Raw genomic sequence first — 17303 nt, forward strand, 5'->3', positions numbered from 1 at the left:
CTGGTGGTATGCACTGGCAGCTAGATGCTAAAAGGAAAAATTAGTGGGTCTCAGATGAGCTTTGCCTGTCACAATCAGCAGTGACAACGCACTTAGCAACATCAACCACCATCATGCCCTGCTGCAGTTCTAGAATGTTTAAGAAGAAACCTTTTTTTGTCATCTCCATAACAGGTGTTTCCTCTCGCTATACATAAGACATATTACCCCTTCTAAAACCCCAATATATAACTTTATATGGAGAATGAAACTACACAAAGTTTATATTTTTAAATGAGATATGGTTTATAAGTCCTCCATTGGTAACAAATTCTAAATGCATGAGGTACAAGATCTTTTACCTTGGTACAGGGTCCCTTCCACTCTAAATGTTTAATAGCCATATTCCAGATATGTTGGCACTGCAATAAACAGCCAAGTTATGCGTTTTACATTTTCTGGGAATATGACAAAACTTATCCCTTTTAGTGCTTGTTAAAGAGGAGTAAAGAAGAAAGAAGGAGGTTTACAGCTCACATGTTTTTTTGGGTAAAATCGTTAATTATGTATTGGTGTAAATTCTGTGCTTGGTAGAATATGTCATACATCCATACCATCACTGGTACTTCACTGGATGGTATACATTCTATTTACATCTCAATGACATATCAATATATTCTCATACAAATTGTCCATTGCGATCCAACTGATGGACCAAGCATGTGGACCTGTCTTGTGGCAAACTGCTCCACCCTCCATACCTCAGTGGCTTGAATTAATATTAATTATACAGTTTGAGGAAAAGCATGGAAGGTACATTTGATGCCTCATAGTCCACCTGGATCCATTTTATGATTAGTTGTGAATACATTCAAACACCACACTTGGACTACATTCATCATCCTACATACTAATGATACACTACCTATATTCTAGTTGGTAGCCTCACTGATAAGTGTACAGATCCCCCTAACCTCCACCTTTTGTGCAATTCTGCATGTTTTGGCCATCTAACCCACACCTTTCATCACCTTCTTGTCCCCCCCCCCACCCACATACACTCAATGGGCCTAATTTAATAAAGCTCTCCAAGGCTGGAGAAGATACAACTTCGTCAGTGAGGCTGGGTGATCCAGCAAACCTGGAATGGAAGTCGCGCTGTTTGTTAGCAAATCTTTTCAAACCTGAAACAGATCCATTCCAGGTTTGCTGGATCACCCATGTTCACTGATGAAAGTGTATCCTCTCCAGCCTTTAGGAGCTTTAATAAATCAGGCTCAATGTTCTTAGAAATGCAACTCTCCCTTATCTCCCTTTAGCTAATATCTCCATTACACATAGCATAACATATGTAGTAGAAAGTCTGGATTATGCTGATGTGAATTATGCTTGAATTTAGCCCACAGACATGTTGCAACTTTGTTCCCCTATTTGCCATTTGACAAAACATGAAAAAACAGTACTGACTTTTTCCCTTATCTCCTATATTCGATAATATAATAACATGTTTTTAAAATAGACCTTGTCAATACATACTTTTTTTGGTCATCACTGGGTCTCTGGGTGGGGCTGACAGGGTCTTGTACATAGCTTATTGATGCAAGCAGTAGGTTGGCTCTTGATAAAAGTTATGCAAATATCACAATGAATTGATGGATGGTTGTCACTCTGTAGGAGAATGTTTGAAAGCTCATTTATGGCTTGTTAGGAACATGCACTGCATATGGTTAATAGTTTGAGTACAGGTGCAGTGTGTTATATGCATTAGTTAGTTATTATTTTTATTATATGGATTTGATGAGCAATACATTACAGTTGCAAACTTCATTAAAAAACTGTAAAACTTTTATTAGGAAATCATATGTGCTTTTATTATCTGCCTGTTTATTAATTTAACACTTTCAGTCCTTTTGGGCAAGACAATATGTTAAGGTAAAACGTTATAGGGAAGAGAGGAGGGAGTAGATGGGCATTAGATGGGCAGTAGTTAGATTAGTAATTATCAGCTGGCAGGTGTTAGGCCATCTGTGACCACCAATTACTGCGAATGAACTAGGCGATCCGTTCTTCAGTCACCCACCTTTTTTTGCATAGAGCAGATGCTTTGGGTTATTTGCTTCCATTGAGTGTAAAGGGCTTAAAAAATTTTGCTATTGATTCAGTCATTGTGATTAGTAGATGTTTCATCATTGCTTACAGTAGATTGTTGAGTTTCTTGGCCTTTTGGTGGTTTAGCCTGCAAAAAGAATAAAAATATATTATCACTAATGTCTTTATCACAAAGATAGCTGTGACATAATGCTGGACAGTTCTGAAAATTGAGCAGCGTAAGCTGTGCGACTCATAGACCAGGGCAGCATCCATTGCAGATAGAGGGAAGACGTCCATCCTAGACTTCCCTTGCGATGCTCTGCGGTGATCATGTGACATCTCACATAATAAGTGGAGTCAGAGCCTGGAAGCTTCCCTTTAATTTGTGTGTAGTGTGTTGGGCCCTGTGTTTATCGGAGGTGTACAAGGTTGGTTAGCATAGTGACATGGGTTCACTCTTTCTTTTTAGTACTATAGGACAGGATAGAATGATAGGATGAACAGAATAATGATGCATAATCCAGAGTTAACATAACACAGTAAGGATCCTCATTTTTAAAAACATCAGATTCGCTTTCAGTTAGTCTAATAAAGTAATTCTAGCCTTCAGTGTCCACCCATAGATATTAGTTTAGGGTTGCCTCTAAACTTCTCTACATATTTTCTACGCATGTTTTCTCTACATACCTCCTCATATTTACACTCCCAGTAGAAACTTGCTTTTTTGTCCAGGTATAAAAGAATCAGGTCACACAAAAGTGTTGCCTAAAAGATAGAACATAGCAAGATTCATATTGAGCATTGCTACTGCAAAGGAGAGGTACAGATAGAAATTAAAACACAATAAACTAAATACACACACACATCCTAAATATACTAAATACACATACTAAATACTAAATATAGTTGAAATGAAACTAAGATTTTTTTTTTGCACTCGAGATGCTATTAGAAAAATAATTACAGTTTATAATCGAGTGATATCTGGTGGCACATGCTAGAACTGCATTTGCCTCTGGTTTGACAGATTAGGCTGTCAAAATCGAATTTGCAACACTTTAGATCTACTAGAGGCTAACAACCATGCACAAACGATGATTTAGCAAGTGATTCATTACAAGTAACTTCATGGCAACTCAGTACAAAACACTTAAACCTGTAAAAAGCAGAAAAAAAGAAAAAAGATAAGTGGGCTAAACCCATGTGATTTTCATTTTCTCCTCTTTCAAATTATTTTTTTTAAATATAACACACCAAATATATTTATTCACAATCACTTTATTAGCATTTCTAGTCGTTACTATTTTGAATGATGACATTTCAAGTCACTACTACTTTGAATATTATGGCTGTAGATTTAGAAATGGGGATTCAGTACCAAATAATTAATAAGGTCAGCATGATATTCAGCTTCTAGAATTCATGGGACATTGAAATATCAGATTTTTATTTTGACCTTTGGAATATGTAAGAGGTGTGGCTGAAAATAATTACACTTGTGTGTGCAGTCTGCCATTTACATGCCTTTACAATGGTTTTTAAGCATTTTATTGTAGCCTACCACTTACCCAAATTCTGTGTCTTCTCACTTCAGCTCTTCAGGCATAATTTTAGTGGCATTACAGTATTTGTTGTGCTTAACATAACATTCAAAAATTATATTTGCTATTTGTTTAGCGTAAATCATACTTCTGACTGAAAAAACCTAAAACAAAGTGCAGCTTTATGTGTAAATTAGCTTTTAATACATAATAATAATACATTCAGGCACAAGTAACCTTTATAACTTCTTACATCTATCTTTTCTTCCCTTGTTCATTGACAACCACTCTCACAAGCCCAGGACATGCAAGGAATAAACAGGGTGTAGACAAATGTATGCAGAAGTTTAATTTTGACATTTTTTTCTGTGATTGGGGCAGAATAGCATAGAAATAATTTGCTGCCTTTGAAGACTTGATATCCAACAGCTATGTAGAGAACATGACTGTTTGGTTGCTTAGAATCTGGATGGATCAGCAGTTATGATGCTACCATCACAATGCAGACTGCAAGCAGATTCAATGCAGACAATTTATATCTACTTTGGTCTGTATCTGTGATGACAGGTCTTACAGTTATTATATTTAAATTTAAATACAAAACAAAAAAAAATATTGAAGAATGTATTACTTACACCACCCAAGAAAGCACACCCAGTTCCAAGACTTACAGCTGTCGGAACAATACTGAATCTTCTTGCCTTGACAATAAAGATAGAAAGTCATCTCACAGGAAATTGTATACCAATACAGCGTGATATATGCTTAGTGAATGCCTAACCTCTCCTGTCACCGATATCTCAAATCTGATCCCATAGAGTTTTAGGAGGTCTCTGTGTTCACGTTTTTCTTTATCCCAATAATAAGTAGCCGTTCTATCAATAAAGTACAAACAGGAGTTGTAGCATAGAATTCTAAATGATATGCTTTAATTATTAAAGGGTTATGTGTTCAGTAACATTAATGGCCTCACCTATAGGCCTAGTACACACTAGCAGATTTTGTTTAATTTCCAATGGAAATATATTCAGACAGAAGTCCCAAAACATTGCCCAACTTAGGATTTTCTGTACTTTATTTTTTAGGATGGAAGGTTTTTTGGAATTCTGATTTGATTTGATCAATTGTTTACATACTCAACATGATTTTCAGTCAATATTTTTTTAAAACACCCAATCTTTCACATTCACTTCAGATCCTGAATATATTTGTTGGATCAGAAATCACATTGGTGAAATTGATCTGAATGTACTGGGCCTTTAAGTTCAGTCATAGACAATCATTTTGTTTGCTTATTTTTGAATAAAGTAAGAAATTGTTAGTTCTTCTGTCAAGTTTTTACTGCTGTCTGTAATTTTACTGGACGGTCACACCAAGAAAAATAATGCAATGGAGTTCACTGGGATTATTATATCATCATATACTTATAATATAGTCTTTCTTCCTTCGAAAAACTAGATTTATGTTTTAAAGCAGACCCCCAGTGGAATTATTTTTAGCTTTGAGTAGAGTGGGGAAGCCTTAGAACGTATATCAGGTGTGTAAAGCAATTAGGGATTTTTCCTACGGATTTCACCAACCTGGTGATATTTTAGGAAGTAAAAAGAGAAAAGCTCCCTGATGGGGACGTAGTTAACAGTAGCAATCTAACAGTAGTAACAAAAACTAGATATGGGTCCCAAAATGAGTTACTAATGTTAGTGCACTATTGGTGTCTGTATCACTGCTGGGGAGACATGTGGGTAAGTGTATTATGGTAATATTATCTACCAGGGAGCAATGAAATACAAAAAGAACAAAAAAAGAAAAAAAAACTATATATATAAACTATATATATATATATATATATATATATATATATATATAATATAAAAAATATACATAATATATATAATTTTTTTTGTATGGTTAGTACAATAAGTAGCAACATTTGAACCTAACCTGAAGTTGTTGCTTTTATCTTGCAGACCAAAGGAATATTGAGGTTTGCAGGCTTTTGTATGATCCAAATTGCATTTCCACTCAATATCAATTCTGACAACTCCACCCTGATGCAAAACAAATTTAGGGTTGTTGAGATCCAAATAGGTTTCTAAATGATACAAATTGTTAGTGCACTTTTTATAATTGTCAGACATAAAAAAGCTTTAGACAAAATCCTAAATTCTTTTAAATATGGTGCAAATAATTACAAGCTAGGGTAATTGGAGTAGGGGGGTGGAGTTAGTTTGCTGGATGTTTGCATTATGTGTAAGGGCAGCGGTTATTACACCTGAAAAAATTAAGAGACAATTACAATAATAGGAGGAAATAGGAAGGTGAAAGTGTGCTGCTGCATGAGAGCCCCAGACCCTCTTCAGCCACCAGAATACCCAAATTGATTTGGCAGGGGGGCTCCAAGTCAGTTCTGCCCACAGGGCCCAGTGTAAGCTATGTCTGCCACTATACATATTTACTACTTTATATGAGTAAAGTAAATCCCAAAGGTTCATCTACAGAACAACCAGGTACAATATCTACCTGAAAAAAATCCCTTTCATGCAACTTGTTTGCTTCTTAATTACAGCAAAGTTTCAAAAACAATGTGAAAATATACCAGAAGAGACAGTTCCTCAAAGCTATGTTTGGTTTTTGTTATGATATTCTTGACTGTGAAAACTGGACAGTACGGGCTGGAGACTGGGTCGTATTTGCAACTCTTAAAATAAGTATCATCCGATGTCTTCAGTGTATTTGTCCTTTAATAAAAAAAATATTACAGAGAGAGGTTTGTATACTTGAAACTGTACTGTTTGTATATTTCAGTACTGTAGTTTGGTTATGGAAAAATGCAGGAAAAGGGTCATTATGTGTCACATGATAGACAGTTGTAACAAACAATACTTAAAATATAAAAAACTTGCTGAAATTTATGAGAACACTGAGGATGTATTTTATTTGAAATTACTTCTCTTAGGTGGGAAATTACATCTGGAATATGTCATGTAAATCTAAAACAAGTTCCCAGCTGCATGGCTCCAAGGATCCATTTGTTTCCAGACCTGCTCACTGTCAAATCTAAAAACATCGGATCTTTAAGGACCCGCGCTGTGGTCGGAGCAGCCGAGCAGATGACAAGGTGTCAGCTGCCGGGAGCTGTGTGGGATCTCTTGCTTCTAGCACAGGTCTGAACCTACTCTAATGCTATATGTCACATGCTTTTGGATGATATACGATCTGGAAGAGGGCCTTTATATATGTAATGTGCAGAGACAAAACCTTAAACAAAACTGTTAAGCCATCTGTGGTGCAAATGTAGGGCAGACAATAGGTATTCATACATCATAACTGGAATACATGGGTTATATATAGATAAGTGTAGCATGTATATTAGGATATATGGTTATGATCAAGACACTCCAGGGGTCATTTTCATTTAACCATTGCCCACCACACGGAGTATATTGCCATTGTAAACAATAAAAATGTTTATCATGTACCACATTTTCATATGTCTTACACCAACATTTTTAGAGTCTTTCTGGCTAAAATAGTTTTACTGCTGGGTAAGGGCTGGATGAGATTTACCCAGGACTTATTAAGGACTGGATAAGGTAATCTTGGCAAACATGCATTGTGGACATTGTGGACACCTATTAAAGAATGTATTTCAATGTGCAAAGTATTTTCCAGAATCACTTACCCCAAAAACTGAAATTTTCTAAAATAAACTGAATTTTTTATAAACAGCGTAAAGTTTTCTGCTTCACTTAAAGGTATTTTCCTGCATCAAAAAAAAAAAAGCAGAAACATTGGACTTTTAGAGTTTAGCATGTTTTCAGCATAGTGAAAATAGACAGTAACATATATTTTTTACCCTTCTTTATGGCTGATAAAAAATGTGGACAGCCCTTTATTTGTTTATTTTATTAGGATTTGGGACAATGTTTAACCAACATTTAAATATAATGCCACTTTAATAAACCAACAATAGCCTGCTAACAGCTGAGATCTAAAAAATATTAAAAATGGATTTACTGTACAAAATTTGATCACAAAAGTATTTTACAATATACATACAAAGTATACATATGCTTATGTTACCATACCATAACTTTGGATACAATAAAGTCAGCAACGGAGTATGTCCAGTAAACCCTGAAGTGCTACAGAAGTGACACTGCTTTGTACACCTAAATCGAAAGAACAGATCTAGCAGTAGTGGTTGTTTATAAGTAATCCACATTAGCCTATTGATCGAGTATAAATCAATGTTAGCCGAAAGCTTGTGGGTCTACAGGTTTAATAAATAAAACCATGATATCAATTTAATGTATATTTTGACTTTGAAAACAAAAGGCCTGATTTATTAACCCCCTTAGCTTTCTAATTCTCGCTGTATTTCCATGCAAAAAGTGTTACATTTTTTTTTTGTATGGAAATTTATTTTACATTGTAGGTTATAATTCTTAGGCATAACTCACCAGAATATGTCCAATATTTAATAAATGTAATGATAAACTTTAAATAAAAAAACACAAAAATCTGTTAAAAAAAATATGAAAAAAAGTGTGAAACATGTCATATAACTGTACAGTGGCATGTATAATATATATATAAAATAATTATATATATAATATATCAAGATTTCTTTGTATTGGTCTCAATACAGCTATTTTGTATTGAATTTAATACAAAATTACTTAAATTTCCCGCCGATCCTCCCGCCCGCACCGACACATGCACCGATGTCACCGGGAAACCTCGGGGATCATCTCTGCAGTGCGCGGCTAAAGATCAGAGGAGAAGGACATGTCCCCAGGACCTGCGGGAACCAGCAGGACACTGAAGGACGCAGACGAAAATCACAATGGCTCTAGGAGTATTTTATTCTGAGCTATTGGGCCTGATTTATTAAAGCTCCCCAAGGCTGGAGAGGATACACTTTTATCAGCGAAGCTGGGTGATCCAGCAAACCTGGAATGGATTTGGTCCAGGACTGAAAAAATGACTAACAAATCCATTCCAGGTTTGCTGGATCACCCAGCTTCACTGATGAAAGTGTATTCTCTACAGCCCTGGAGAGCTTTAATAAATCAGCCCTATTGTTTCAAACATTGTCTGACAGTCTACTGACACTCACAGTCTATCATACTTTTCTAGACCTGTAATTTTAAAGTACAAAAGGCAGACCCAGTGAGACAACTTGCATTTTAAGGGACTAGCAATGACAGCCCTTGTACTTCTCTTGAGGCAAGTGCAGTATATGCTAGCTTAACAAGGATATAATGTCTGTTGAGCAACCTAAGACATTAGTAGCAAGGGTCACCAGCAGGAACAGAAATAAGACATCAGTTGAAGGCCATGTCTGACTACAATTATTTTTTTGCCTCTACTAACTAGGGATGAGTGAGAATGCCTCTGACATTCTCGTGAAAATTTCCCTGAACTTCCGATGGGTCCCCGAAATTTTGGCGAACCAATTTTGCAGACCCATTGGAAGATCGAGGAAATCATTACAGGATGATTCCCACAACTGCATTCATGAATGCAGCCGTGGGAATCCTCCTGTGTGCGATCCCCAGGCACTAGAGGTTAAGTGAGGGCTTGCCTTTAGGACTTACCTTTAGCATGATTCCCATGGCTGCATTCTTTCATGATGAGCACAGCCGCAGTACTGTACTGCGGTAGAGAATCTCTATCCAAGAACACATACTACAGCGCTGCAAGGGCAATCAGGGGAGCGGAGCTGTCAGCTGATTGCTCTTGCAGGTCCCAAAAAATTAGATCTCAACGGCCGAATTTACACAGGCCATTCTCGCTTAAATGTTACATGTCACGTTACATGTAAGCGAGAGCGGCCTGATTCGCTGTTTTAAAATCTTGATCGCTCATCCCTACTACTAACCTAGCACCACAAATGACTACAGACCTCCTTGTCTCTGCTCCACAGGCTCCAACACAATTGTTTGTAATTCAGGGGTGTCCAAACTTTTTACAAAGAGGGCTAGATTTGGTGAGGTTAAAATGTGTGGGGGCCGATCATTCAGGGTTAGTGTGGGCATAGTTTGCACGTGTCCCGCACAGCACATGCCCACCAGGGTGACGTGAGGGATTCCCTGTGCCCTGTGCACATAGTCTGGTGTCAGTGTGGGCTACGTGCAGAGCACGTACTTGGAATCAGAGTGGGCGTGGTCTGTGTGGGTCCCGTACAGCACACGCCCATTATAGTGACGTAGGGGATTCCCGTCCTGCTGATTATGCCTGCAGAGTAGCGGTGCCATTAATTGCAAGGCTGTTGATCAACACTAATGAAATAAAAAATAGCTTTTTTGTACCCGTGTATTTTATTCTGTGGTCAACAGTGCTGGCTGGCCGCATAATATTGTTTTTTTGACAGAGGCTGCAGGTTGGTGGAAATCTGAACATGGGCCGCACTTTGGACATACTGGTCTAGCCTATCCTAGAATGGATGCTTTGTGCATTCTGCTTGCTTGTCCCACCACTCTCTGTTTCTCCTGATGTAAAGCTTGTTGTTTTAGCATACTACCGGTGACATTTAGCTGACATGCATTGAAGCTGTACATATTGCTATAGGGGATTTTAGGTTACGTTTCTTAAACAAACAGTTGTTTTGAATATGTATGAGACCTCAATATGTGCTTTTTTCGCTCAGCAATTACATGTCCAGCAAGGTATAGTGGAGGGGGGAAACCACACAAAAACATTTAGGTTTTAGATGCTACGGACATTGTTACGGACAGGTTTCAGATGCTCGGACATTGTAATAATTTTTTGGCTATAGTTGGGCTTCAGTTGGTTAGTTTAGTATTTCTCAACAGTTGCTGGCTTTTAAAACAATATTCTGTTTAACAGCTGAACTAAGATTTGTTAGTTCTACACTGATGAATTTAAAACAATAAAATTATGGGATAAAAAATGATTGCATAAAATCCTTTACGTCAGCGAATAAGGAAAAGATATTTGTAAATGTTTACACAGTGATCCAACAGACACATACTTAAGCAAGCATTAAACTTCAGTGAAAGTCCACAGGAGAATTATAGGTTGGGCATTGGAATTTTTATTCTAAACCTTTAAAATTAACTTTCACTAGATGGAATATCTTTTTAGGGTGAACTGACCCACTCATCACAAATGGCCTTTGTCATGTGTGGAACCACAAGGAATCATCTCTCTCCATTACCTGATTAACGATTCATTCTCAACAGGACACCAGGCAAATATCTCACAGGTGGAATGAGTGCTGTTAAGTGATACACATCGACCCGTTTTCACACCTGTCGGACAAGAGTCATCTTTGTTAAAAATTAGCATTTATATTGCTTGTACAATGCCATATTTTGTTCAGCAATATCTCAATGATAAAATTTAGAATGTGCAAAAGCCAGGCTGCCTGCAAGGTGCATAGTACCCAAGAACTGCTAGTATACTTAGTTTTTTTACAATGAGTAAACAAAAGGGCACCATGGAGGCCATCGCCCAATATTAGCACATGAAACAGGCATTGCTAATATAGTAGGGTAATAGCTGGGGGATTATTGGATGGCTTTGGCTAGTTCTGATGTGCACAAAAAAGCAAACAAACCCCTCTCTACATGTTCAATGAATATCTACCCTGCATTTGAAAGATGGCTGTTTTGTTATGTGTATTATTGGCCACATCGTTAAAGTAAACCTAAACCCAAATATCATTCTTTAGTAAACTTCTTTATTCTAACCAAATACCCATGTTAGAACTGCTTCAGCCATGCTGCAGGGCTGTCTCTATAGGTATGCCCTTTTTTCCAACACACACATTCTTCATGGCAATAACAAAACTGCCTAATAGGTTTGTGATTTAGGCAATACACTGTACTCAAATTTTTAGAAAGCAGTACTTCTGCAAACATTATATGAAATTCTGGGGTGTTCTGGATTTCAGTATCTGAAAAGACACATTGACTTTAAAGTTACTCTATCTGGGCGATACCCTGATTACATGAGAGGCACCCTGTACAAATTTTCATCATATTGTACCATTGCCAACTTATCATGGAGGTGAGGAGATTTGAAGTTAGGGGCTGGTACTGAATGTAAGCTGCCTTTATGCTCAAAAAATATTGCATTGTATTCTAATACAAATACATATTAGACAGAATTTACATTTATTTTTTTTTTTTTATTCTATGTGTCTTTATTTATATGTTTTTTTTCACATGTACATACTGACGAGGTTGTTTTACAGAAAATAGAGGGAAAGAATGCAATGATCTATATCACTACTAGGGGTTTTAGGCAGTTCCAACATCAATTTAAAACAAAAAAGAATTTAAAATATGTGAAGTACCCTGCCACAGTTAAAGACAGGTTGTAAATGTGGAAAAATATAAAAAAGACATGTTAAAAATGAAAAAGGGTATCATGTGGAATACTATCATTATATCTAATAACACATTTAAGACCCCTGGATATGTGGCTTTACAAATGGGAGAACAGTAAAAGGAGAGATAAAAGTAGCTGCCTCGGATAATTGGTGTACTAATAATAGCTAACATATGTCATAATAGGAAGAGACACCCATTGTTGGCCACTCCAGCACAAAGCTGCCTTATTACTCTATAGCTGAAGACTTGCATAGACCACAGCTATATTTGTTGTTGTTTTATTATTTTAAACTTTTTTTTTTACCATTATTACCATTTCCATTTATCACATGTTCCCCTGGCAGGCAGTCCAGATCTTCACCACACCTACCATCTACAATTAATGGGCTCTGTAAGACAAACATTACAAAGTCAACAATCCATTCTGTTTTCCACTTTTCATCTGCAGTATGCCATGCTAGTAACAGCATTAAATTTTACAAGAAGTCTAACAAATAGTTTACAGATACAGCACAGATAATAAAAACAGTATAAAAGTGCAGTCTTACCTCTGGACATACACCCAACATTTGTCGTGGTGTGGAGATAAAATTAGTCACCAAGAAAAGGACATTTTCTCCCTACAATATGAAAAAATGCTTTAACATCAATGGTTATGCAATATCATTGGAAATGTTTTCACACATGTAAAATAGGTTTTAATGGAAGGCAAAATGTGTCCTATAAAATATACTTACTAGGCAAGCCTAAGGTGGTGATTTTGGTATGTTTTGCCTTACTGGTTGTATAGTTACCTCTTCTAAAACTAGGTCTTGACCCTACTGCCTTGAGGAAATCCTTTGACAGATAAGCTGACAGCAGCAGGATACTTAATAAATGAAACTTTTTTGAGTGTAATCATTACAGCAATCATTACAGCAGGGCTGCAAATTTACCTTTTACACAGTTGACACCCCCCCCCCCCCTAACACCATGAAACATTTAGGGGAGATTAATATTATGAACAAATATATTACTTGGTTCAGAGTAAAAAAAAACAAAACAAGCTAAAGTACAATCTAACAAAAACTGCAGGTAATTAGTCAAAATATGTATAACTACAACAAAAGGGCAGGAATAAAATGCATGCATTAATATATTTCTCACATTTACTTCCTGCATAATGTCTTTTTTTATCACCAAAAATTGATTTAATGGGAACCTGTAATGAAGCAAATACTGGGGTTAGATGCCTCAGACTGAAGTTGTTCGCTAACTCCAGAATTGCATTCTAGTTCCTGGATCTACCATACAAAATTAGAAGTCGGAAAATCTTAATTTTCATTTGAGTTCAGGTGTCATCTGTCTTTGGCCACTCAACACCAATAATGGTATTCTTGTGAATGACATTGTCCCAAAACCAATTTTTAATTTATGCACCTTCAGATGCTATGAGTGTGTACTAAACTGCTTTTGTTCCAGAGGATGCGCACACAAAGCAAACATTTGCTAGCAGACAGGTAAAGAAGTTTTTTGTTTTTGTTTTTTTTACAATGTCCCAGCATTCATTTTTTTATTCTTTCTACCTTCTGGTAAATTTTATTTTTTTACCAATCCATTGTAATGATTTGCACTACACTCAAACTAGGAGAGACAACATCCTGACCCAATTGGAATTCTACTGTATGCACAATGATGTCAGGTTAATATGAACATGCTTAGAGGAGGAATAAGCTCAAGGATACCATCATCAGTCTACTATTCCTTCCTCAGGGACAATTTAAATATTTTAGTAAGTTGAAATAGCCTGAACCTAACAGCAGACTTTTATTGAGAATAATGAGTTTTCTACCAGTGGTATTTTGTGTGGTACTTCTAAAAATTCTGCGCAATGAAATTTCCAATGAAAACCTTTATGACATCCGCAAAAATAAAGAAGTTCCTCTATTGAATTTGAATTATGACATCCATAGCAGGAGAGTTCTTAGTCAACCCATTGTGCAGCAGTTGGCAACTTTAAATGAAACAAAAAGCCTTACATAATCTTCCTGCTGTCTATGACCATTTTATTGTTAAACCATAGATAAACTTAAACTGGTTTCACACAGCTAGTTATTATGAAATGAAGATAAGATGAACCACAGATAAAATTAGCAATGCATAACAAGTCTGGTGTTTTATTTCATTGAGAGGTCATGGACATTCCTGCTTCTTATAATGATTTAAATTTAGAACTTTAACAAATAATACATTACTATTTTGTAATAAATCTCAGTAAGTAGGTATTCATTAACAAATAGAAAAAACACATTTAGGGGAGGTTCAGACATGCAGCGGGATTGAGCGATCCCCTACAGCTCTCATCAGTTGGCACCTTGGCAGCCACTTGATTATATGCACCGTGGTGTTAGTTCCTAAAGAACCATCGTCTGCAGATTTCACAGCAAGCAGAAATGAGCTGTAGTGAACTGCTCAATACTTCCTCCATTCATTCTCTATGGGGCTGGGGGGCGGTTCACTGGTTCACAATGCATAAGTGGTAACCACACTGCAACCTCACAGGCGGTAGGAAAATTGGGGTTTATGTTGATAGATGTTTGTTGGCATATGATGTTTGTTTGAAATGTACATGAAATGCAGATGACTGACTTTACCTAAGTATATATACGGTATGACAGTTTAAAGGCTTGCTAGACAAACTCTGCCTTCTGTTGTCAAATACTGCCTTTTCTGTTCGAATACAACTGCATGAGTTTGAGTGGAAAACACAGTATTGGACAAGAAAACCCATCCATATAACACAACCTAATTTGGAAAACACAGGTTTTTAAAAAGGGGGACGTACTTTATTAAAGTTACAAAAAGTAAATCTGGCCTAGACATGGCACTAATATTAACTGACTAAAGGTTATATAATAGAAAAGCTTACCTGAGAAGGCTTTACAAAGTCTGCCACATCCCACAGCCTTTGTTGATATTCCCAAAAGTCTTTAGTAAATGAAGATCCTTTAAGTTTTGTTATCACAGACGACTGAGGATCAGAATCACATTCTTGATATCCCTTCTTTACGATAAACACCCAACTGTTTAATGAAAGAATAACCAACTTATCATAATATATCATATAATACACAATTCTCAATGTGGATGTTTACATAGCACAATTACTGGTCATTAAAACCCCTTGTCTAAATCAAGAACAGACATTTCCTTTTTGGTAAACTAACAAAAGTTTAAAAAACACACCAAACTGAAATTCTGTAAAAGATATATAAACTTGAAGACTAATAGCATTGTGCTGGTTAGTCAAATGTAGTGCTTTTTAGTGCCCAGTTAGAGATTTACAGGCATCATAATGTCCCATCACTTCTGTTGTAGTCATTTCAATTCACAGAGAGAATGATCTGTATGCTGACCTACATCTAAAAATATGTTGCATGCTTGGTTTTAGTGAGCTGTGGTGTTTGGGAATACTGCACGTCAAAGATTTATAGCATTACTAAAATGTAGTGTTATATGATGGATAACCACCAGTGTGGTGATACTTCTTCATCCTGCCATCAGCAAACTACAGACAACTCAATGACCACATGGTACTGTTTGGGTGCTGTGACAATAAAGGTAGTCACCCAGCTAGTTAAGTATTCTGCAGTTAAGTATTCTGCAGAGGTAGTTGGATCAACTGTATATTTGGCTGCATACCTGGAATTTACTTTTCATTACATTTGCTCAGCAAGTTACCTGAATTTATTCAGCATCAGTGCCTGGGTAATTTGTATGCATTTTATTAAAGAGAAGATTTGCCAAGCCTTTGTAAAAACATGAGTGAATATGTTGAGTGTTTTTTTTTCCAGGTTGGTTCATGTATCTGTGTTAGTACCAGGGCTGTAGTCGTAAAAAAAAAAGAAGAGGGGGCACGGTAAAAGAGAAGGCTATCCATAGCGAGCGCGCAGGGAGAGCCTATACGGGGGTCCCGAAAAAGTGTGCCCACGCATGCCCGCCCCACTACTCCCCTGGTTAGTACCCACACATAATGGTTATTATCCTGCAGGTTCTCATTCATGTGAAAGCATAACCAAAGTGAAGGTTTATTTTGTAGCAGAGAAGAATGCAGCACATTTTTGCTTGTTACTCATGTGGGTCCAGAAATGCATCCCAGAATGATAGCTTCTTCCTAGCTACACCACTGAGGTCATTCAGAATTAGTATGACCACTGTACCGCATCATTGTATAGCTGTGAACAATATATTAACATTGAAGGGTTAAAGGTATCTGCCACATCATCATTTGTTTGTTATAATCCAGCCAAATACCAACTCCAACACCTATTGTTGATTTCTACATCTTGAGTTCCACATCTTCATCATTGTAGCCCATTGTCTTTTATGTAGTTCTTGCATCCTCTAGCAGTTTATATTATAAATTCATATATAACTCACCCAATAATATAACATAAAATGCCCAGATGAAGCCAGCGATGAAACACTCCAACCTTCCTGTTCTTTGTCAGCACATATTTCTCTGTCTTGTAATCTAAGATGGGTGGGAAAGATTTTGTACAGACTGCTTCCATTACTGCTCCATGCACAGAATGACTCTGCTGTTTCCCTGCTCCTCTCTGGATTAAAGGGACAGTTCTACTGTATTTGTAGTCACCTTAACCATGTGGTGTTCACAATATCATTCAAAGGACAGCCACATCACTTTATTAACAGTCAGACAATTATGGAGTAACAAAAATATCAAATATAAAGTAAAAAGTCTGTGCACTGTTCAAAAAATGAATGTACAGATATAAATCAGGAGGTCATAAATAATTAAAGGATAATTAAATGCATTCTGTAATCTGCTACAAGAAGCCACTGTGGTGCCACTGACACCAATCATCTTATTGGCCACCTGTAGGGGTGACATTCTTCTCAATTGCCATCAATATAAGTGACATTCTTCCCACTGACCACCACACTAATGTACAGTGAGCTGTGGATAGTTATAATAGCAGGGGGTCCCTGAAGACATGAAAGTTCTTTCAAGGGGTTCCTCATGTTAAAAAGTTCAAGAAACACTGCTCTATATGTTGCTTTATCCCCCACCTCCACCATAGCTTTTGGTATCCATGATGTTCCTGGGTGACCATTTAATATGTAACATTATCCTTGTTATCTGGCTCCATTCTTGACATCTTGCTGAGTATTAGCTAGGATTGTACAATACATAACACATGCAGATTACTGTGATAGTTACATACTGCTAACAATTCAAACATTTTCATAAAAAATTCATAAAAATTCAAACATTTCCTTTTTTTTCATTTGTGAAGTGACTGCAGGGCATGGTGCTCAAAAA

General features: G+C 36.7%; 1 protein-coding gene across 1 annotated transcript; it reads right to left on the reverse strand.

Moving 5' to 3' along the window:
- Nucleotides 1-1863: 1863 nt before the first annotated feature.
- LOC140333946 (P2X purinoceptor 6-like) lies at nucleotides 1864-17062 on the reverse strand. Its single transcript, XM_072415978.1, has 12 exons — nucleotides 16397-17062; nucleotides 14886-15039; nucleotides 12526-12597; nucleotides 12291-12366; nucleotides 10798-10891; nucleotides 7294-7374; nucleotides 6208-6349; nucleotides 5553-5659; nucleotides 4393-4486; nucleotides 4247-4312; nucleotides 2758-2835; nucleotides 1864-2215 (listed from the first exon to the last, which is right to left on the reverse strand). The coding sequence occupies exons 1-12, from the start codon at nucleotides 16528-16530 to the stop codon at nucleotides 2138-2140; spliced, it is 1176 nt and encodes a 391-aa protein (XP_072272079.1). The 5' UTR covers nucleotides 16531-17062; the 3' UTR covers nucleotides 1864-2137.
- Between the last annotated feature and the right edge of the window lie 241 nt (nucleotides 17063-17303).

This window comes from Pyxicephalus adspersus, chromosome 6 (genome assembly GCF_032062135.1).
Source record: "Pyxicephalus adspersus chromosome 6, UCB_Pads_2.0, whole genome shotgun sequence".
NCBI classification, from domain to species: domain Eukaryota; kingdom Metazoa; phylum Chordata; class Amphibia; order Anura; family Pyxicephalidae; genus Pyxicephalus; species Pyxicephalus adspersus.

Excerpts from the sequence above, each read along its gene's own strand:
- LOC140333946 (XM_072415978.1), bottom strand. The coding sequence starts at position 16,530 with ATGGAAGCAGTCTGTACAAAATCTTTCCCACCCATCTTAGATTACAAG. Across the intron at positions 10,892-12,290 it reads ACATGTGATAAATGGAAATG|GTGTGAAAACGGGTCGATGT; the intron begins GTAATAATGGTA and ends CTTGTCCGACAG. Across the intron at positions 5,660-6,207 it reads TTGAGGAACTGTCTCTTCTG|GGTGGAGTTGTCAGAATTGA; the intron begins GTATATTTTCAC and ends GTTTTGCATCAG.